At 49.2% G+C, this 23753-nt stretch overlaps 1 protein-coding gene across 1 annotated transcript in view; it reads left to right on the top strand.

The window, feature by feature from the left end:
• Positions 1-23753, top strand: part of RIMBP2 (RIMS binding protein 2) — a 301212-nt gene that overhangs the window by 216624 nt on the left and 60835 nt on the right. The window contains exons 4-5 of the mRNA XM_052654524.1: positions 3414-3518; positions 11180-11230. Of these exons, the coding sequence (XP_052510484.1) occupies positions 3417-3518; positions 11180-11230 (153 nt within the window). The 5' untranslated portion in view covers positions 3414-3416. The remainder of the gene's footprint in view (positions 1-3413; positions 3519-11179; positions 11231-23753) is intronic.

Here is a 23753-nt window from a genome sequence, read left to right on the forward strand (position 1 = left end):
ATTTCATCATAGGATTAGGCTATGTGAATAGACAGTCTTATAAGTCAAAGATGCTTCAATGTCAACTTAAGTGGTTCAGCCTAACACTTCTTGTTACTGTTGACATGTCTATGTTTATTGGCTTGCATAAGCCCTTTCTTATCCACTCTCCCAATTTGAATGCCCATTCATGAAGGCAGAATCCTGTTGTTCTGTAGGCCTAGTTTCTTGATGCATGATAGTTGCCCAATAAACGTTGGTTGAATGAACAAATACATAGAAGAAGAAAGTGAATGAAGGAATGGAAAGAAATGTTCCTCTCTAGAATGAAAAGCGTAACACACACAGTCCCATCAACCCTCTTGACAATCCCATGAATGTTGGTAGAGAATAAATGCTAATGAACTCTGATGCTTTTAAGAAGAAACCCAATACCAGACTAAAGTAATATCCCTCTGAGTCAGTGAGCAGTGTTTGTGGAAGAATTTCCAAAGCTTCTTGGAAGCTCAGAGAATTCCTTATGTCTTTAGAGGCTCTGGTGGTTAGTCTTTTTCAGTGTTCTGAAAATGCCTGGTACCTCGTACTGCTGGTTTGGGAATCAGTGGCTTGATAGTGGACAGTGGGGTCCAAGCATCTCATTAGAGATCATTAGCAATTTCTGGACCCAAATTGGTAATCAGAGAACTCCACAGGGCCAGGAGAGCCATGGTCAACATTGGCTCTTGGGGGTCTACAAGGCAAATAAGGAAGGCGAGACTTGGTGAGACCAGGAAGGCTGGAGACTGGAGTGCATGCAAGAAGGTGGATATGTGCTGATTCTCCTCCTGTCCACAAATAGATACGAATGACGCATTCCAGCCCCAACCCAGGCAGGTTATAGTCATCAACAGGCATGCCCATTTCCACATTTCAGAGAATTTTGTTCATATTTGGGGGGTTCTATTTTCCCAGGATCCTGAGTTTCCATAGCAACAGTGAAACCACCACTCCTCTGCTGAAGGGTTGACTATAGTAACTCCCTTATATATACGAACAAGTTCTGTTCTGAGAGCATGTTTGTAAGTCCAATTTGTTCATAAGTCCAACAAAGTTAGCCTAGGTACCCAACTAACACCATCGGCTATATAGTACTACTTAACATACAATAATACATTTAAAAAGCGAACAAAAATTAAAGAAAACATTTTTAATCTTACAGTACAATACCTTGAAAAGTACAGTCATCCAGTATAACAGCCAGCACACAGGGACACATTGGCAACTTTGCCATTTCAGGGGACTTATTGTAATTGCAGCTTTCCATCAAACTAAGACAGCAGAGAGCCTATAAGGTTGTTTAGCCCAAGATGGGAGACAAAGTCAGCATATGACATCACCGCACATGTAATGTGTGCAGCATGGAAGGCAGGAAGACGTCACTTCTTAATACAAATGAACCACAAAACTTCGGGACATGAACCCCCAGAGCTTCCCCATTCACAGTTTAAACTGGCTGAGTGACAAGATCGTTCCTGGAAGAAAAGAGCTTTTGGTGGCAGCAGGTGGAATGGACGTGGGAAAAACGGTGAAAAGCATAGCGTTTGCCTCTCTGTCCTTATCTCTCTGTGCCCCCTTCCCCAGGCTAGGGGATAAAAATAAGTAAAAGAATTAAAACGGTAAAATTTTAAAGTAATAAATAATAACAACCACCAACAAATTCAAGCCAAGGAGGAAAGTACATTAGGGTCCCCTCCCCATTGTATCAGGCTTCCCTGGTGGCTCAGATGGTAAAGAGTCTGGCTGCAATGCGGGAGACCTGGGTTCGATCCCTGGGTTGGGAAGATCCCCTGGAGGAGGGCATGGCAACCCACTCCAGTGTTCTTGCCTGGAGAGCCCCCATGGACAGAGGAGCCTGGCGGGCTACAGCCCATGGATGGGATCACAGAGTTGGACACGACTGAATGACTAAACGCGGCACAGCCCCGTTATGTTACGATGTCTCCCGTCTGTATGGCACGAGCACACCCTCAGCTGTCAGGCCACTGGAAGGACAGGCTGGGTGTGCAGGGATGGCAGACAAGCAGGAGGCGCGTGCTCAGGAAGGGACCAGCCTCTGCCAGCTCCTGCAGGTGAGACGTGGAGCTAAATCTTCCCTTTCTGAAGGCATCTGGACTTTCTGTGAAGGATCCCAATTTTTAAAGTGTTGACTGCTAAATCACCTTTGGCATCTGTTGTCGTTCTTGTTGTTGAGTCGCTGAGTCGTGTCTGATTCTTTTACAACCCCATGGACTCTAGCCCCTCAGACTCCTCTGTCCATGGGATTCTCCAGGCAAGAATACAGGAGTGGGTGGCCATGCCCTCCTCCAGGAAATCTCCCCGACCCAGGGATCTAACCTGCGTCTCCTGCCTTGGCAGGCAGATTCTTTACTGCTGAGACACATAGATCTCATTATAAAAAGAGAAAGAGGAGAGAAGGAAGGAAAGGCAGGAGAAATGAAGGAGAGAGGAGGAGAGGGGGAGGGGGAAGGAAGGTGAAGAAGCTAAATTCAAATGGTTTGCCATGAAATCTTCCACGAGATTCTGCCTGTGTGAAAGTTGGTCCCACCTGTGCCTTTTTCCTGCATGGTGTCATTTCTCATGGTTCCGTCCCACCAGGGTTCACAGGTGGTCACTGTTAGGGTTAAGGAGGTCCTCGTATCCTCTGATACCCACTGATGGGTTCTCCTGGGGGATGACTTTGGGTGACAAGAGGTCATCAGAGCAGGGAGAAGATGCTCTGGTTAGAGGAAGGGTCCAGCCCTGGGACCCCCTTCCTTGGCAGGACGTTTGCAGAGGGACCAGTGGAGGGACATTTGGACTCATGGGGGGCTGAGCACCCCACTTCACCAGAGTGATCAGACAGGACCAAACCCTGAGATTCGGAGGCTCCATAGAAGTGTCAGATTTGAGTGCCCGATGGCCGCTTACCGTGTGTGTCAAACAAGGAAAATTGCGTGTCGGTTTTCCCATCTGTAGAATGGGGCCAGTTACATTACCTCACTCCTATGGTTATTGTGGGTGACATTAGTTACGTGGTAGTAAGAAGCTTGAAGCAGTAGCCCTATCTAGGGAGAGAGCCATGCATCTTGGCTGGTATTTGCAGAAGACCTGGGGGTGGTGGCGGGGGCGGAGAAAGAGACAATTTTTTCAAACAGAGAGAAGAGAGATTCACCTCCACACAGGAACCTGCAGCTCCGCTCACGTCCTCTTGGCACATAAAACAGAAAACGTGCAAACGGGAGGAAGGCTTGTGGGTGTGAGGATTTCCCCGGCTGATCCTGCCGCCCTGGGGAGAAGCCGGGGATGCAGGCGGTGAGTCAGACCGGGGAGCCGGCTGGCTGTGGGGGAACCCAGGACATGGCTCCCTGCAGGGCGCTGGGCTGACCTGACCTGTGTGTCTCCCCCTGCCTCCCCAGCACATGCGAGAGGCCGCAGAACGGCGGCAGCAGCTGGAGTTGGAGCATGAACAAGCCCTGGCCATCCTCAACGCCAAGCAGCAGGAAATTGACCTCCTGCAGAAGGTGAGCTGGGCTGGGGCTGGGGGCCTGGGAGGAGGCTGGCAATGCACTGGGGACCTGGAGCATGGGTGGCTGGCTGCTCTCCCGAGCCTTTTCTCACACGCTCGGGAATGACTTCTTCTTGGTGTGGAAAGATTCCCCGTGTGCTCTAGTTTCTCCTCAGCTAACTTTGATTATGTTCTAAGCTGCAAAAATCAAAGGAAAAGCTCTAACAGTTGATGCTGGCGAGATTATAGGGAAAAGGACATGCCTGTAGGTTATTAAAATGGGGCGTGAATTGCTTTATCTCTGGGACTAAGTGACCTGACAGTATCCTTGAGAACTAAAGGTCTGTTTCACCCTGCAACCTTCTGTTCTGGGAGTATACCTGTAAGAAATACAAGGAACCAGTTTTGGTTTGGTTTGACTTGGATCCTGCTGTGTGGGCATAGGTAACAAGATTAAATCCAATGCCCATCTGAGGGTGAGGCTGTGTGGACTGTGGGGCATCCATACCACAGAGCAGCGTGACCACATTGGGAGGAAGAAATTCGGTTTATAGATGCCATCTCATCGGATTTACATGATGTGTTATTAAGTGAGCAAATCAAGTTTTGGGGCAATATATGTAGCATGATCTCATGAACCAAGGACAAGAGAGGGAGAAAGAGAGAGACAGGGAACACAAAAAGAAGAAAGCAAAGGAGAGGAGTAAGGAGAGAAAAGATGGTAGGAAGGACAAAGGACAGAAACCAGAGGGAAGGAGAAGGGGAAGGGCGGAGGGGACCAAGCAGTTCAGAAGGTGTATCCCCTTGGCACCTGGGTGGTTTGGGGACCAAGAAAGTTAGCATCCTTAATCAGCAGCCTTGGTCTTCCTGTCTCTGTCCAGATGAATCTGGGGACCCCTCCTTCAGAACCATGGGGCTTGGGGTCCCTGTGTCTATTTCTCATTGGGTTTCATTCCTGAAGCCCTGTGTCCCTCATCCATGGGAGGGCAGCCCAGCCCTTCCAGGCAGGACCCAGCTTGACCACTGATGCAGGTGCTGGTCCCAGTTACGCCTCCCCTCACTGGGATGAGCAGCCGACACCTCCTCCTCCATCAGTGGCACCCCCACCTCCAGCCCCTCCAGGTCTTTGATCTCAAATAAAGGACCCAGTGGCTCGCCTTATCTGGCTGGAGATCCCTATCTGTTGGAGTGTTTTTCTCCTCCTGAGTTTATTAGCAGAGCGTGTTGCATCAAGCAGGTAACTTCTGGTGCTGTTTTCCTAATTATTTGTGGAGACCTCGTGCTGAGGATAGATTTCATTATGCTGGTACAACAGAGACTGTCACAGTCCTTATTACCTGTCACAATAAGTTGGCTGGCACGCTGAGAAGCAAGATTTCATTAGATGCTATCCAGAAAGGATATTGCTGGGATGCAGACAGCGATATTACTCCTGTCTTCTCCCTCTTTCCGTGCGTGAGGGACCTTCCGGCGCCTGGTACCTGCACTCCTTCACTGCATCCCTGGGAGGCACGTCCCCAGGCTGGGAGCATCCAGGACAGAAATACAAATATTGTGCAGCAGGGTGACAGGTTGGCTTTTCTTACCAGAGTGTCCTCCTTTAGCCTGGAGGTTTATCTGTGAAACACTTGATACCGAGGAACATGCACTAGAGCCACGTCCATTATTCAGCTCCCAGTGTCTCTCTGGAGCATCATCCAGCTTCTTTTGCTTTTGCTTTTTTTCCCCCCATGAATTCATCCTTGCCTCTATTTTGGACACATTGATGCTTCATCGGGAGGTGGCTGGCGGGGAGCAGAGGAAGAGAATCTAATGAAGGATGAATGTACAAACCTTGTAATTTCTTAGAGCTCTGATTTTTAAAATAAAAAAGTATTAGAAAGGTTGAGACTTGAGTGGAACAAGATTGGTGAGTTCTTTCCAGAGTGCACGTCTGTGTTCCATTTCCAGCACGGACAGCCCTTGTGCTACATTTGCTCTCCGGATCACTAACTCACTCACTCATTCACTCATCAGCACATGTTTGCTGGCTGCCACCTATGTGTCGGCTGCTCGGCCATTGTTCTGGAAGCCAGGAATGCAGTGCAGAGTCAGACAAGACCTCTGGCTTACAGAGTGAGAGTAAGTGAACAAGTCACGAGGAACTAAAGAAGTTCAGATCAGGGAAATGCCATAAAGGAAACACAGAATGAAGATTGCTGAGGACAATGACTTTATATGGGGTGAAGTTGAAATGAGTGGCAGACACCTATTATAGAAATGCTCATATCCTATGGAAGGCCGAATTCTAGCCCTTGTCCCTCTATCATAATAAAAGTCACCAGAGCGCCCTGAGTTCCAGTTTGATTATCATGAGACAGCAACGTGAGATAGTTCCTAGAAGCTGTCTACAGTCCCATTGACTACAAGTCCTATTATTTATTTTTATTGGAGTATAGTTGATTTGTGCCTTCCCAGGTGGCGTTGTGGTAAAGAACCTGCTTGCCAATGCAGGAGGATTAAGAGATGCAAGTTTGACCCCTGGATCAGAAAGATCCCCTGGAGAAGAGCATGGCAACTTACTCCAATACTCATGTTTGGAAAATCCCCTGGACAGAGGAGCCGGTTGGGCTACAGTCTAGGGGGTCACAAAGAGACAAAACTGAAGTGACTTAGTACACACATGCATAGTTGATTTATAATGTGTTAATTTCTGTTGTGCAGAAAAGTGATTCAGTTATACACACACACACACACACACACACATATATATATATATATTCTTTTTAAAATATCCTTTTCCATTTTGGTTTATCCCAGGAGATTGTTATAGTTCCCTGTGCTCTACAGTAGGACCTTGCTGTCTACCCATTCTATACATAGTAGTTTGCATCTGCTCACCCCAAACTCCCACTCTGTCCCTCCCCTAATCCTCCTCTCCCTTGGCAACCACCTTCTGTTCTCTGCGTCCTTGAGTTTGTTTCTGCTTCATAGGCAGGTTCGTTTGTGTCCTAGTCTAGATTTCACATGTAAGTGCTGTCGTATGGTGTTTGTCTTCTCTGTCTGACTTATTTCACACAGTACGATCATCCCTAAGTTGCTTCCATGTTGCTGCAAATCCCAGTACAGGATTTCTTGAACGCACTCCTGTGGGACCCAGCCTCATCTCGCCAATGCCATGGTTTTTGTTAAGTCACCCGTGCATGGACGTCCTGCTCAGTGGTTAGTGTCCTGCCCTCCTCCTCTTTGACCCAGAGGCACATTTTGAGAGGGTCTGACTCCCCAAACCCTAGGCTTCCAGGATCCTACCCTCTTCCAATTTTCTCCTTCCTCACAGAAGCCCTCTAAGCATCCTCAAGGCTCAGTCTGCCATCCACGTCTCTCCTTTTAAATTTTTTCTTTATTTATTTGGTTGTGCTGGGTCTTCCTTGCTGCACAAGGGCTTTCTCTAGCTGCAGTGAGCAGAGGCTGCTCTGGTTGCGGTGCTTGGACTTCTCATGGTGGTGGCTTCTTCTGTTGTGGAGTGTGAGCTCTAGGGTGCATGGGCTTCAGAAGTGGTGGCTCCCAGGCTCTAGAGCACGGGCTCAATAATTGTGGTGCTCAGGCTTACGTGCTCTGCAGCACTGTGGGATCTTCCCGGATCAGGGATGGAATTCGCGTCTCCTGCATTGGCAGGCAGATTCTCTCCCACTGAGCCACCCGGGAATCCCCCACATCTCTTCTTGACCTCCACTGCTCCCTCCGTGACCTTGTCTGGTTCCGTAGGTGTGAATGCCATCTGTGTGCCAACTCCCACATGTGGATCTCCAAGTTGGATTCCACTGAACCCCACTTCTTTTGTCCAGCTGGTTGTCCAGCTTGGATGATCTCAAAGCGACTCAGTAAGGCGTGCTCTGCACATCTTGCCAGGCTCTGCAAAGGGCAGTGTTTCCTTTTTGGCACAGCCTTTCCTTTCCCCCTGGAGTGAATTGCCTCTTTCTGTGTGTTTGCTCAGTCTTCTGTGTGCTCATCACTCTCTTATTCCCAAACTTCCTGCCAGAGTGTTAAAATTTCTCTCAAGTCAACCAGACTCCTCTGGGAATGTTTTCATTCCATTTTCCTCTGAGACATCTGGCCTGGAGCCTGGCCTCGTCTTCCAGTCCAGGCTGGTTGCCCCAGAAGCCGGATGCTACACTGGGTCTAGAAACGCCCATCACCATCATCTTAGGAATTCCCTTAACACCACTCTGTACTTTGTGGGATTTGCTTCTTCCCAGATCCTGAAATATGTACAGCATGTGTGTAAGGAAGCCAAGGATATATCTTCCCATTAAATGCAAGTGGATTTTCCAACCCTGTGTAGTCCTTGGAGATCACTTTGTGGTTTCAGCTTCACCTCTGGACTTGGCCACCCTAAGGAAGGTCCAGGCTTTCAGGGACCCAGCTGATGTCAGGAACCCAGAACCTTCTCCAGGGAACCTCCCCCTCCTCCCTGGAAGTTCAGCTCTTCCCTCTGCTCAATATGGTGATTGAGAGAAGCGAGGGAAATAGTGGGCAAGTGAGAACACCTGTTGAACTGAAGAATGGATGAATGATCAAGCTGCCCAAGGCTATTCTAGTGGGCGTCAAGGTGAGATAAGACCATTGGCCAACCCGTATTTCTGGTAGCTGGTGGAGATGTAAGCTTAAAAAAAATAGAAGTCCAAGCAGATACAGTCCTGTCTACGAGGACTTTTCCATGGGACACCTGCTTCATGGAGATCACTGAACCAGGAGCTTGGCTGAGAATCCTCACTTTCATTCATTTGGCAAACAGTCCTTGAGCATCGCATGTTGGCTCTGTGACGGCTAAGAACACAGCAGTGAGCCAGGCTGTGAATATAGGCTATGGACAATGACAATGATAATAAAAGCTACACCATGAACATTTGCTTTCAGTGTAGCGTATTCTGGGCCTGGTACTAGGCAGACATCTGTCATCTTATTTAAACCCCTGCCCACCTCTGACTCCTGTCCTGTCGCCCTTCCTGTAGCCACACTGGACTCCTCTCTGTCACCCAAACATCCCCCTCTCTGCTCTTCCCTGAGAATGCCTGGCCCCCAAATAATGACAGAGCTGGCTTATTGTTGTCATAGGAGTCTCTCCTGGCTGCCCTGCCTGAATGGACTTCATCACCCCTGCTCTGGCGTTCTCTGCCACTCACCCCCTTTAGTGATGCCACTCTTTCATTGTACCTTTTTGCCTGTTGTCTGCATCCCAAGTGGAGTGTCTGCACTCCCAGGACATTGCCTGACACAGCAGGTACTCAACAAGTGATGTTCGGAAACTTTGAATGAATGAATGAACAGAGATACTCAGGAACCTTGAATGAATGAATATGGATAAATGAATGAATAACTGCAGGAAAGACCTAGTAAGACTCCATCAATTGGTCCTGTAACATTACCAGGATAACTGATGGTAAGTTCCAGGCCATCCTTGGTGTCTGTTGAATGTGTGAGCGGTGATAGCAATCAGCTCTCACTGTAACCTGTGGGATGCAGGTCCCCTCACAGATGCAGGACCTGAGGTTAGACAGCATGGGCCAGGTCCCTTGGAGGCCTGACTCCAGAACCCTAGTGTCTCTCTAGGGAACCGGTGAGCAGAGTCCAGTCGCTCTAACTGCTTCCTTTTCCTGTGTGGGTTACATCCTCATCTTATTACAAGTAGCAGTTATAATCTCAGTGCATGAGCAAAATTGTCCACATTTAAAATTCATCTGCAAATGCCACTGTTGTTTTAAATTCCTCCCGTGTGGGAAACGAAGGCTCCCAGGCTGAAGGCCATTTTGACATGCTCACTGCTAATAGAAACCAAACTTACCCTGCAGCTCATAAAACTGCTTTCCCTCCATGTCAGATGCTTCCCTTGCATGTTTTGGATTTAGTTGTTGTGTGTGGAGAACAGGGACATCTCAGGCTGACCTTCTGAGTTCATTCAGTGTCTTGATTTCTCCTACGATCCATGCCTGGGATATTGATTGATGCTCACGGCTTCCTCAGCTCTGTGGAACCCGGGGACCTGATCTGAGGATCTGTACATGCCATAGTTTAGTTCCATGAATCTCACTGTCTTTTCTGTGGAGTTGATATTAACAGCACCTGTAAATGACCCCCACCCACTCTCAGCTCATCCCACCGAGCATCCATACTCCCAACCCCATCACCAAGGTGCCTGGGAGCTTATTACTCTGAGTGTTACATGTATGGTCTGTCCCAGCCAAACGTCCAAAGCTTTGGCAGCAGGAAATCTAGTTGAACAGCTACCCCTCCCCCTGAAATAGATGTGTTTGCTGGCATGTTAACTCACCCCCTGGACATTTCACCCCGGATGACAGGCTCCTTCTTCTGACTGTAGGACTGCGGGTCTCCCTAGGAGTCAGAGACCCTCTCAAGTCTACTGTGTTCTGTAGGAAACCATGAAGGTCTCAGCTTCCCCATGTGTTGGCAGTGGCCCCCAAAATGAGCCTCTCTGAAGCTGTCGCCTAGACTCTGCAAGAATTCAGCACTGCCAATTTTAACTGTTAATTTTAGCCATCTATTCTGATTGCCCAAATGGCCCAGCTTGCAAGTAGCCTACGAAAACGAACTCCTGATTTGTGCTTGAAGCCAGAAACGAAGTTGTTACTGCCAGCTTGGCTGTGTTTTAACAGCCTGCGATGGAGTTTTTGGTTGTTTTTCATTCTGCCAGTTGAAAACTATCTTTGACTCAAGTGGCTCAATGGTGGTGTTATTTATATAATCCCTGTATGTTCTCTAGCTGTTTTGTCTCCCCCCCTCCAACCCCATTTCATGATTTATTGTCGCTCTTGTTTTTGCTTTGAAAGGAACAATTTTGAGCCTTTGAAGACTGAGCTGGATTCAAGAATGGTCGAGTTAATTTGCTGGGTTCTATTCACTTCCCCAGCTCTTAAAAGCCTCATTGGAAATATGTGAGAATGAAATGCATATGAATGAACACTATGGAAATATCAGGCTACTTCTCGCTTTTAGTCTGTGCTGGGGAAGCCAAGCCTTTCCCTCTTTCCGACTAATGGAAGTTTTCAAGTGAGAAGTAGAAGCTGTTAAGACAGCTCTCACTGGCTTATTTATGATATCCAACTCTTCTCTTTATTATTCTCCAGCCACCTGGAGAAAATATTCCTCCAGAACTGAGAATCCTGAATGTAAATCTCAGTTTAACAGGTGGATTCTTTCTTGTATGTCATGTGCTTAGTGGTGTCTGACTTTTGCGACCCCATGGGCTGTAACCCACCAGGCTCCTCTGTCCATGGGATTCTCCAGGCAAGAATACTGGAGTGGGTTGCCACGCCCTCCTCCAGGGGATCTTCCCAACCCAGGGATCGAACCCACTTTTCTTACATCTCCTGTATTGGCAGGTGGGCTCTTCACCACCTCATGCAGCAGCCCAGTCTCACCAGCCTCTCCATTCTCTGCCAGATGAGGGGGTGCTTTTCAGGTTTTACAAAGAGCGTCAAACCCAGCCCCAATCCATTCCATCTTGCCCAAAGGAAAGGAAAAAAATGAGAACTGATTTAGGCCCTGAGAATGTTGGGGCTTGTTAGAGGAATGAATATCCGTGACCTACACTCCCTGATAACTTCGGCGTTAATCTCTATTTCTGCTGCCTTTTTCCCGCTGTAAACGTTCACTCTTCTGTCTTTTTTCATCATCCAAAAGGCTCAGGTTGAAGCTAAGAAAGAACATGAAGGTGCGGTGCAGCTGCTAGAGGTAAGTGAGCCAGCCTTGCTGGCTTTCTTCCCGGGGGTGGGTGAGCTCAGGGCATGCTGTGTTAATGCTTTGTGGAAGTCGTAACCGACCTTTACTGAGTGCCCACTGGGTACCCATTACTCTTGCTGTTTACACATCCTCCCGTGTTGTCCATGCAAGCAGACAATTTTCCTGTGGCCACATAGCCAGCATCAGAACTGTGGGTCTCAGAGGTGCTCTGCTCTCCTCTGATTGGATGGGAAGCAGGGAGGGTGAGCCTGCTTCCTTGCAGGAGAAAGGGAAGTGGATCATCCCTACAGGTGTCAGGTGAATGAGGGTATTTTAAGGGATAGCACTAAGCCTGAGGAAGTACCTGGCATCTGAGGAGGCATTTGCAGATTTAGAGAAAGGACAGTGAAGGAAATCGCAGCAGTGAACACGGTCGAGGAGCGACCACAGGCACTGTCCCCGTGAGCACAGCGGGAGTCACCTTCCCCAGCCACCTGCAGGCCTTTCTCCCCGGCTCTGATGGTGGGGGCTTGGCAGGAGGGGGTGATGTGTCAGAATCACTCTTCTGCCCCCGGTTGGTGGCCTCCCATATCCTCGGGAGTGGAGGAAACTCCTGGGGTCCCCCGGGGGGCCTTTGCAGTCTGCATGCCTCATGCATAATAAATGGACATAAGAAATCTCCCTGTTGAAGACAGAGGTCTCCCAGTTACTGACCCCTCACTCAAGACACAACGGCAGGAGAGCTGCCTGCACAGCGTGGGGCGGCCCCACAAGCGCTCCCCGCTAGTTCTGTTCCATCCAGAAAGGCCAGCAGGGCCTCTCCCCTGGGCCTGCGTCTCTGCTTATGGGAAGCGCCTGTCCTCTTTAAGATGACCTTGTCTCTTTTCCCCCGGGGCAGCTGCACGACCACTTAAAACAGAATATGTGCATCTCTTACATTGCCTTTTAAAATCTATTCCTCCCCCAGGAAACGGTTTCATCATTATCATCATATATATTAAAATTGATTTTTTTGAAAGCGTCCATTAGCTAATGAATATCTGGAGAGCTGGGAGTGATAAATAGCAGGTGGGAAAATATATAACCCAGGAGATTGGAAACAGACCTCCCAATGGCCATACATCTCCCTGAAACAGCATTTCATTCCCCTCGCAGGATCGCCCACCGCAGTTTGATTTGCATAGTCTCCTGGCTGGAAGTCCAGTTTCTTTCCTTCCCGTCACCCCAAGCCCATTGATTTAATGGTCTGTGTTGTTTAAATCTGCCATCTGAGCTGCCACTCTGTGACAGCCCCGCTGAGGCCACGTTGCCGGGCGCTGGTGCAGGGTGCAGGCCCCGACACATGGGGGACGGGTGTAACGTGCTTTGGTTGGGAAAACGGAGCAGGCCACGCAGATGGGCTGAGAACCTGGGTTTTCTTTTATTCACGACGTCTTCCCGTCATTGTGTTTTGCTTTGCTCTTTACCCAGAACACGCTGGACAGCATGCAGGTATTTTAGCGAGTGATGTCCTCCCCTCCCATGTGCTTGGTGAAGTTTTTTCCCATAAGTGGACCGGCCGTGGGCCCCTGGGCCAGCTCCATCTCCCTCTTCTGAACATGGGCAGCTTCTGATGCAGTCGTGGGTGTCCGGGTCTCCCTGGGGTGGAGGGAGCCAAGGAGCTGCTCGTGGGAGTTCTGCCCCAGGGAGACGCTTTAATCCAGGCACTGGGGCCCAGGGTTCTGTCCACTGTGAGTGGTGAGTGAGCCCAGCAAAGCTGGCTTCCATTCTCAGGCTGGAAGGATGTTCTGTGAATTCAGATGACCGCGGGGAGGAGAACTGTCAGGATGATTCTGCCCTCAGGCCAGCCGCGTGCTTGCGCGGCCGAGAGCCCAGAATTCTGTGGGTCATCAGTATTCACGCCTTGCACCTGAGTGGTCCCCTTGCTATCCTGTGTCATGGGCGGGCAGTGACTTCTCCAGCAGTGGAGGGGCCCTTCCTTGTTCTTCTCGCAGGCAGCCACCTGGAGAAGAAGGGAGATGAACTGTCTCTCCAAACAGGGTTTTGAGCCTTTTCCAAAACTCTGAGTTTGGCCGTGAATTTGTAGAACTGATGATGACTTTCTTCACTCTTGGGTTGTTCTCAACGTGGGCTTCCCAGACCCAGTGTACGCTTCCTGGACCCTCAGTATCGGCATCACCCGGGAGCTCGTTAGAACCCAGATCCTCAGCTTCTGCCTGCGACCTGCTAGAGCAGAAATTCGGGATGGGGCACAGATGTCTGCGTTTTAACCAACCCCCATTAAGAAGCGTTGTTTAGAGAGTCTGCTAGGCTGGTAACAGGAAGGATAAGCAGCTGAAGGAGTAGGGCACCTGGGAATCTTGGCCAATCCTGGCTCAGCGCCTTAGTAACTGGAAGTGTTGACCAGGAACAACCTGAGCGAGTCCCCATCCACTGGGTCCTCAGGAGCATCCTTAGCAGGCAGTGTACTTTTCATTTGAAAATTTGTGCTTTCCATGCCTGACTCTACTGAGCAGAAAGGCACAGCTAGGGATAACACAGAGTGATAGAGAAGGGCTGCCCTGGAAGTAGTGTTAGGTTAAAACCCCTTGAAACACTCACATGCACACATCTGGTTCTGTGGACGTCTCAGTCCTGTTTTCTGATGAGTGAGCAGCCAGGATGTTTGCGGGTGAGAGGAGGTGTCTTTATTCCTGGTCAGGACACCTGAGGACTGGTCTGGGCTGGCTTGGCAGGCTGAGCAAAGACAAGGATCAAGAATCGACTGAAAACACCTTTTCAGAGTTGGAATGGAGAGCTCTGCTTGAAAACCTAACAGCCTAAGAGCAGGTGCTAGTTACGTAGCTTCCTTGACACTTTATAAAGTTAGTTCAGGACAAAGAAGCAAAAGAAAATAGCTGTAACTACAACAGTGCCAATAGCAGTGTTTATTGAATCCTTCTCAACTGGGCATTGTTCAGAATGCATCTGTGGGTTACCTAGGAGATGACAGAAATATTGTCCCTCTGATATCCATGACAACCAGGGGAATTGAGGCATGGTCCAGAGAAATGACTTCCCAAAGCCTCAGGGGCAGAGAGCCAGGGGCAGAGTCTGGATGCCAACCCCAGGAGTTTGGCGCCAGAATCCAAAATCTCCACCACTGCATGGCAGCATCCTCTGACCTAGGAATCCTGACCTCCCTGCAAAGCAGGGTCAGCTCTCCTGCCACCGAAAGGTGGCCCAGCTCCTGCAGCAGCCAGACTCAGAAACAGTGGGCAGGGAGTTCACTCTGACCTCTGGGCATCAGCAGAGACAGGAGTGCGCATTGTGTGGTCACGAGTGACAAGTGTGATGGAATTTAACCCTTTTAATACCACCCAGAGAGGTTGATAGCACCCTCCTCATTTCACTAAGGAGACAACCGAGGCACAGAGATGCTGAGCCCCCTGCCAAGGACACACAGCTCCTAAGAGCAGAGCTCTTTGTGACCCCATGGACTGTAGCCTACCAGGCTCCTCTGTCGATGGGATTTTCCAGGCAATAGTGCTGGAGTAGATTGCCATTTCCTTCTCCAGGGGATCTCCCCAACCCAGGGATTGAACCCAGATCTCCCGCATTGTAGACAGACGCTTTACCGTCTGGGCCACCAGGGAAGTCCCTGAGGATTCACAGGTAACACCATATCAAGTCGCCGAGAAAGTCAAGTGCAAAGAAGAAATGGTCCATGACTGTAGGGCTGATAAATCATAACACCTGTTGGGCTGGGAGGCAGTGAGCTCCGGGATCCATTGCAGGGGGCATCTTCACCCGTGATGAGCTGGTACCCACCTGTGTGTCAGTACTAAGGGCTTTGTGTGTGCGCCTTGTTTGCTTGCGGCTAGTTATTCAGGGCTCCCAGAGCTTGTTGGCCACTTCCTGGACCAAGGCGTCCACCTGCAGGTGATGCCAGAAAGAACCTGAACGGGTTCCATTCATCCTCAAGTCTCATGCAAGAGCAGATAGGGCCCTGAATCTCAAGGTGGGGGTCAGCATCTGGGCTGCCCAGTGACTTTTATGGGTCCTGGGCTCCTTTTGCTTTCATGGGACCCTTCCTCCCTTAAGATATTAAAAATTATATTTTACATCTGCTTGGGTACAAAGATAAATGTAATCCAGCTTGGATTCATTATTATATTCATTTTCCCCTGCTTTTAAACAAAATTAAAATGAAAACTTTCCCACGGGTCCCTAAACAAGGCCTCAGATTCCATGCTGCTGCGTGTCTTGTGTTAAGATGCTCCGTGATCATCTGGCAAGGGAGTGTCCTTGTGGTTAAATAAATCTGTTTTGTCCCATCAAACAGATGACCTTAGTCTCTGATCTCTTGGTCTCTTGGTGTTAAGTCAGGTTAGGCGCAGGTGTGTTGTAGTAACAAACACCAAAATCTTGCACTCAGCACAAGGGTTCATTTCTTGCCACTGCAGATATGTGAATCCTCCATGAAGCTCCCCTCCACATGGTAACTCAGGGATCCAGGATCCCTGTATCTTGAGGCTGTGCCAGCCAGAGTATATGGCTTCCTGATCACCGTGGTGGCAGGGAGAGCTCTTCTATGTCTCAGCTATAGAGGCAACAGGTGTCACCTCTGTTTCTGGGTCACCAGCCAGAGCTAACGACCTACAGGAGAGGCTAGGAAGAGCAGTCACCCTGAGTGGGGGCCCTGTGGCATGGCTCTGCCACATCTGAATTCTGAAGTCTTTATAAGGCAGTGCAATTTTGCTACAAAAGTGTGACAATATTAGCCAAGTTGAGAATCTGAGAAGTGCTCAGATAAAGAAGCTTAAACTTAATGCTTTGCATTTAAATCTCTTAAGAATTCTCTTTCGCCCAGTAATTCTGGTGGACATGGGTTCTCCGCCTACTGGGAATAACCTTGGCAACCCTGTACCCATGAGTCTTAGCAGGAGAACGAGGTTGTTAGGAACAAAGAAACCGGGATGCTCAGGTATTTGGGGGCTCACCTTCTGACACCAGCTTCATCTCCCTAATGCTCCCCACCTCACCACAGTTGGTACCTTGAGGGCAAAAGCTACAGTCAACAGGCAGCCCTGGGTTCTGAGGTCCCACCCATGAAATGTATTTATCTGCACACAGGACATCTCTGTGCTGAAAGCATGTCTGTACAGAAGCAAAAGACTCCAATGATCCAGACCCACCAGTGCAGAATTCACTACGTTTTAGTTGGATTTGATAAAGGCATTCATCATGTGAACTAAAATAAATGTTTAAGACACTTGTGTTTTAATAATGCTGAATCAATACACATTATAGGATACAAAGCATTAGAGTCATCTTCACCAGAGTCTCCCTTTGGTTATTACTTTGTTACATTTTAGTATCAACATGACATCATCCTGTAAAGATTCTAGAGTTCAGAGCAGTCACTTGTCCTGGAATCCAGAGCCAGTTTAGATGAATTGATGGGGTTTGTCTGTGTATATGTAGCTGCATGCAAGAGCTGGTACAGGTGTAGGTGTGAAACTGGCAGTGGAGGGTATTTCTTAACTGGACATCACCATGAAAGAGGGCTTCCCAGGTGGCGCTAGTGGTAAAGAACTCGTCTGCCCATGCAGAAGGCAGAAGAGACGTAGGTTTGATCCCTGCGCCAGGAAAATCCCCTGGAGGAGGGCATGGCTACCTGCTCCAGTATTCTTGCCTGGAGAATTCCATGGACAGAGAAGCCTGGTGGGTTACAGTCCAGAGGGTCTCAAAGAATCAGATACAATTGAAGAGATTTAGCAGCACACCATGATGCCATCTGAGAAGCAAGGGTGATTGAGACACTAGTTAATTGACTTGATGAAAGTGAAAGCGGAGAGTGAAAAAGTTGGCTTAAAGCTCAACATTCAGAAAACTAAGATCATGGCATCTGGTCCAATCACTTCATGGGAAATAGATGGGGAAAAAGTGGAAACAGTGTCAGACTTTATTTTGGGGGGCTCCAAAATCACTGCAAATGGTGATTGCAGCCATGAAATTAAAAGACGCTTACTCCTTGGAAGGGAAGTTATGACCAATCTAGATAGCATATTAAAAAGCAGAGTTATTACTTTGCCAACAAAGGTCCGTCTAGTCAAGGCTATGGTTTTTCCAGTGGTCGTGTATGGATGTGAGAGTTGGACTGTGAAGAAAGCTGAGCACCGAAGAATTGATGCTTTTGAACTGTGGTGTTGGAGAAGACTCTTGAGATTCCCTTGGACTGCAAAGAGATCCAACCAGTCCATCCTAAAGGAGATCAGTCCTGGGTATTCATTGGAAGGACTGACACTAAAGCTGAAACTCTAATACTTTGACCACCTCATGCGAAGAGCTGCCTCACTGGAAAAGACCCTGATGCTGGGAAGGATTGGGGGCAGGAGGAGAAGGGGATGACAGAGGATGAGATGGCTGGATGGCATCACTGACTCGATGGACGTGAGTTTGAGTGAACTCCGGGAGTTGGTGATGGACAGGGAGGCCTGGCGTGCTGTGATTCATGGGGTCTCAAAGAGTCGGACACGACTGAGCGACTGAACTGAACTGAACTGAACTGAGTGTCCTTTGCCCATAGAGGACAAAAGATCTTAGCTTCTGCTTATGGAACCCCTACCATGCCTGCGAGAGTCTGGACTTAATAATATGTTATTGTCCTGGAAGGCAAGTTTCTCCCCCATTTTACAGATGAAGAGACTGAGGCCCAATGAGCTTATGTGACTTGCCTCCAGGTCCGAGTGAGTGAGAGGGAGGTCAGCGATCTAGACACAGCCCAGATCCTGGAGTCAGACAGGCTTGTATCTGTCCTGCCACTTCCTGGCGATGTGACCTTGGTCTTTAGTCCATCTGGCCTTGTTTTTCTCATTCATACAACGGGCTCCATCAACTTACCCCCAGAGTCTCTCTGGCCGTCAGCAGTCATGCATAGAAAGCCCCCAGCAGGACCCCGCACATAGCAGGTTTTCAGTAAATAATAAATAGCATCACAAAACTTGTTTACACCTAAAGATACTGCATGGAACAGCTTACTCCCGAATCACTGCTACACAGTGACTCAGCCCTGCCGAGACGCCCCTGATCCCCGACTTTGCTGTGTTAAGTATTGAGAGTTCACCGTGTCCCTGAATTCTCAAAACGGTCTTGATTTGGACACATTAGAGGGCACTACCCCCTACTCATTTGCTGTCTTTTACAAACCCCAAAAGTTTTTCAGATGAGAAACCCAGAGTGGAGGACCTTGGGAGTGCTAGCAGGCACGTCTTTGGATGTATTTTCCTTCATCTTTATAAATACCCACAGCCAAATTTGCAAGTCTCCGCTGTTTATCCCAATTAGAGTTTACTTGCCCAATGACTGTGCCATCTGTTCCTGCTGTGGTCAGAAACACAGCCGCCCTCCGCTCCTGATGCTGCAGGTGGCGGGTCTCTGGGGTAGGGGGAGCAGAGCCGGGGATGGGGACATGCAAGCAGCTGGGTTAACTCATGTGGGCGCGGTTCTGCCCCGCCAGCCTTGCCACCCAAGCCGGAGGGATGGTGCCCTGCATCCTGAGGTCAGTATTGACATCCCAATAAGTCGGCCAGGGCTGGTCAGTGGGGTTGCTGTTTTCTTTCTCCATCACTTGGAACTGGTTCCTTCTGGTAGCAGCTCGGGGTCATGGGAGGGACTCTGCCTCAGCTGCCAGGCTCAGCATGAGAGACCAGCTGCAGCCAGGCCCTGAGTGTGTATGCAGAGGAGGCTCTGGAGGAAAACCTGCCTCCTTCCTGGAAGAGGGAAACATCAGGAAAGCCTGGGGAAGTCTCCAGAGGAAACGCTCACTTATGAGACGTTCTTCGGGTTTCCTGGGTCCCTATGTCTCATCCATTAGCCATTCAGACCTTCTCCCCCTGAAATTAGAAAAGGCATCTGGCAGCTGCCTGACTTTTAGGAACCAGCATCTTTATTGCCTTGAAGCCATGTCCTCAGATACCCAGAGGAGAAACAAAACAAGGAATTGAAAATAGGGATAAACAATTAGGTGTGATCATGCAGGACTCTTAGAATCTTTGGGGTAGAAATGGGAGGTGAGAGGGGGTTAGCCCTACAACTTCACTGGCAGGTCACATGGAAGCAAGTCTCAGACCACACTGTCACACGTGTGCAGACGCATATTACAAAGCGCTTGTTGATGAGCAGACACAAAGCAGCACTTCCTTCTTCTCTGCCCCCTTGGGCACCTCCTCCACCGGCGCCCACGGAAACTGAGGAGAAGACCCTGGTTCTGGTGGCCTCGGGCACCAGAAATCTGCCGAATCAGTATCCACACAGAGGACCATTTCTAGACCCAGCCTTGGGGTCCATCTCCCAAAGTATACCAGTGTTTGCTTATGTTGCTCAGTCATGTCTGGCTCTTGGTGACCTCATGGACTGTAGCCCACCAGGCTCCTCTGTCCATGGAATTTTCCAGCCAAGAACACTGGAGTGGGTTGCCATGTCCTTCTCCAGGGGATCTTCCCGACACAGGGATCGAACCAGCATCTCTTGCATCTCCTGCATTGGCAGGCAGATTCTTTACTACGGCGCCACCAGGGAAGCCTCCAAAGTATACTAGCCTTATGCACTAATCATTCAAGGGTGGGGTAGCACTAACATACCCCATATTTTGAGTACCTTTCATTTCACCAATGAATGTCCACGTCTCCCCTGCTTCAGGCCTAGGTAAAAGCCCACCATTTACCAATTTTCTTCTGACGTTGCTCATACTAAGTGGGCATGCCTAGAGCTGGAGGGAGATACAGGTGTTGGATAGCTTTGGGGCAGCTGCCTCTGGTGCACAGCCTTCCTAACATCTGCATTGACCACACCTGGGGTGGGATTCTCATTTCTGGCACCGGGTGCACCAAAATGAAGTTCCAGTCCTTGGGCATATGCTCTCCATCCAGGAGAACTGTAAACTATAAATGCCAGAGCCACCAGGCCCCAGATTCTGTGGGGATCGTCCTGTGTGTCTCAGACTTGGGTGGGTGCAGCGGAGTCCGTGCACAGGGCCATGAGGCCCATCCAACCCAACCTGGCACTGGCACTGCTACCCATGTGGTCACATTAAGTAAAATCACAAAGTGGCGGCCCCCTGGCCATGTCCATCTCTACAGGAGCCGTGTCCATCTCTACAGGAGCTGTGTTGGACAGTAAGCCTCGACATACCCTCCGACTATTAATGACTGAGAGATTTTTTTTTTTTTAACATTAACATGAAGATTCTTTGCCTCTCTTGGAAAACTGGAAGTTTTGCCCAGGGTGGGTCTGGCCCGATGCTAAGAAGTAGATATTCCTCTAGACAAAATGAACATGCCCTGGTTCACCATGGTCCCCAAAGATCCTATGGGTTTGCCCTGCTCCCCTCCTCTCATGAGCATTCCCCACCACCTCTGTGGATGTTCAATTTATAGCAATGGTTTGACATCACCTCTGATCCACCTCCTCCCAGGACCTTCCCCTCATCACTCACATCAGAGCCAACCCTCCTTTCTACAGGCATACCCCATGGCAGCTGCCAGGGGAAATTGCCCACCACAGTACCCATCAGTGAAGAGGACCCTGAACAAAGATTTGCTCCTTGGAAGGAGACCCTCCGAGAGCTCGGGTTCTGGACTGGCAAAGTGGTGGTAGCCAGGAGGTGGAGTTCACAGTAGTACCTAAATGTGCAGTGGTCCATCGCCTCTGCGTGAGCACCAGCCTCTCTCCCTGGCTTTGTCTGAGTCCCCCAGGGCCTTCTGGGAGCACACAGTCTCCCCTCTGCCATCCCCGTGCCCACCTTCCCCCAGCAAAGCAAGTCAGGAGCTCTGATGCCCAGTTTAGCTTCTCTGTGCACTGCTGCTGAATCACATCTTGGAGACAGAGTTTTGGGTGAAGTCAAAAATGATAGCTGTATTGCTTTGCCAGGCAAAGGGGGATACAGTGGGCTCACACCTTGAAATACCACGTGTCCCCCACTCAGAGAGGGTAGTGAGAAGTTTTATAGTAATAGTTCAAAGAGGGCATGATGAGCTCATGGACATTCTTCTGGTGGGTTGGTGGTGAGATAAGGGGGAGTCAGCATCATCAACCTCAGGTCCAACTGGTCTGGGGGCTGCTTGTGGGCAGCCTACCATTATCCATCATTAATCCTTAGCTTCTTCCACCTGGAGGGAGTTCAGTATCTGCAAAATAGCTCAAAGATATTGTTTATATCCATTGACGGGGAACCAGGACCCTGCCCCAAGGCTGCACTATTGTTTTTCTTGGCTGTTTCTCCCTAGTCTTTCAACCCCTCCCTTCCCTAATTAAAAACTGAGATCTGCCTCTTGAGACTCACTGATGGTCATGGAGGCTGAATGAAGATTATTTCCTATAATCAAAGAAACGGGGGACACAGAAAGGCTTTGTGTCCAGGAGCCCCACAGGGCCCTACTCGGTATCAGCTCCTGCCCTGGGCTGTTTCCAGGTGCCTCGGATGCCTGACCTCCATGTGGGCTCCTGAGACCTTGGCCGCTATTAGCCCTCTAGGCCCCTAACCTGATGTCTCCGCACACCAGCTGTTCATCCAGCACCTTTGAGGTTTTCTCTGTATCTGCCTGCCACCTACACAGTTTTTTCATATTTTCTTTAAATCTGCACTTTCTAAAATTCTATTTTGAAATAATGTGAGATTCACAAGAAGTTACAAAAATAGCACAGATGGTTGCTGCATAATTTCACCCAGCTCCCCATGGATAGCATCGTAGGTGACTGGAGCTCACTGTTGAAACCGGGCAATTGATGTGGGCACAGTGTCAGCAGCCAGACTACATACAAACAGTCATTCTTTGTCCTTCCTCTGGTGATAAATTCCATGGGATTTGATGGTGCATATAGATTCATATACCACCATCCGGAGTACTTTCCACCCCACCAAAGTCACACCTTCATGTTACTTTTGTTTTTTTATTTGTGGGTGCCCTGGGTCTTCGTTGCTGTGTGCAGGCTTTCTCTAGTTGTGGTGAGTGGGGGCTATTCTTCGTTGTCGTGCACAGGCCTCTCATTATGGTGATTTCTTTTATTGTGGATCATGGACTCTAGAGCACAGGCTCAATAATTGTGGCTCACAGGCTTAATTGCTCCACGGCATGTGGAATCCTCCTGGACCAGGGATTGACCCCGTGTCTTCTGTATTAGCCAGCAGATTCTTATCCACTGGACCACCAGGGAAATGTTACTTCTTAAAAGTCAGACCCTTCCCCCAACTCCAGACCCTGACAACCACTGATCAGTTTTCCATCACTTTAATTTTATTATTTCACAAAAGTTGCATCAAAGAATAATCTGTTTTTTGAGTTAGGTTAGTTTTACATACACACAGAGGATATACACATGAAGGATCTGATGGCCAGTTGCATTTTTCTCATGCACATTAAAATGAGAATGTGGCTATTTAAATAGTGCTGTATCCTTCCACAATCACTTCACACCCCCACCCCTACCCCTCCACACACACACATGCACTACCATGGCAGCTGGTGGCACACCTGGATAAACAGGTGATCTCAGGGCTCTTCTAGTGCCCTTCTAACCTGAGGCTGTTGGCAGCTGCTTTTCCCCACCTGAGGACCTTGGAGCAAAAGTCTCTTCTTCAGGGCTGAGCCCAGAAAACCACAGCGCTTGGCCTTGAGGCATCGGCAGTTGCCATCCTGGGGTCAGAGCTGCTTCCTGGCAGGTCCTGCACCTTCGCGATGGGCGACCCAGGCAGGAGGCAGATTGCTCTCTGTCCACACCTGTGCCCGGAGGAGCCCAGTGTCTCCTCTGTGCCTTCCTGAGTGGAGACAGCCATCACGCCCAAGCTCTTTCAGCCTTTTAAAAGAATCTTGCCAATTATTTTAATGTATCAAAGAAATTAATTATAGGTTTGGGATTTGTTAGGTCTATTTTCAGAATTCCATGATCTCAGACATAAATAGCACTTCACTCTGGCCTAAGGAGCTGAACGCTTAATACCAGTGGGAGGGGGAGAGGGAGGAGGGAGGAGAGAGAAGGGGGAGGAAGACAGCATCGGTCTACCACTGTCCATATCCCTGTCTGCTCACCTACATGAATCCAGACATCTCTCAAGCCCCAACTTGGTACCAAGCTCTAGTTTGAGTGCTGAGTGAGAAAGAAGGAGACAGAAATTCCTGCCCTCACGGAGCCAACATTTTAGTGGAAGAAGTCAGACGATGCACACAGTTAATAATACAGCAGATGACGCTGTCCACTTATCACAAAGGAAGGGAGACGAGGCAGGACCACCACGCAGATGGAACAAGCCACTGCCACGAGGAGCATGATGCTTGCAAATCAGGGAGCCCTTTCTCTTCATCGCTTCAGCAAAAAGCACCTAGGATGTGCCAGTATTATGCAAAGCATTGAAGATGTGTCAGGAGACCAGAAAGCACAAGCTTGGTGCTTAAATGATCTAAGAGAGAGACGAGAAATAATCAAGGAGCTACTAGAATGGGGGGGTGGCACGAAGGGAACAGCAGGGGAGGAGGCAAAGTGGACCCTCCATGCGCCT

This window comes from Budorcas taxicolor, chromosome 17, assembly GCF_023091745.1.
Source record: "Budorcas taxicolor isolate Tak-1 chromosome 17, Takin1.1, whole genome shotgun sequence".
Taxonomy (NCBI): Eukaryota; Metazoa; Chordata; class Mammalia; order Artiodactyla; family Bovidae; genus Budorcas; species Budorcas taxicolor.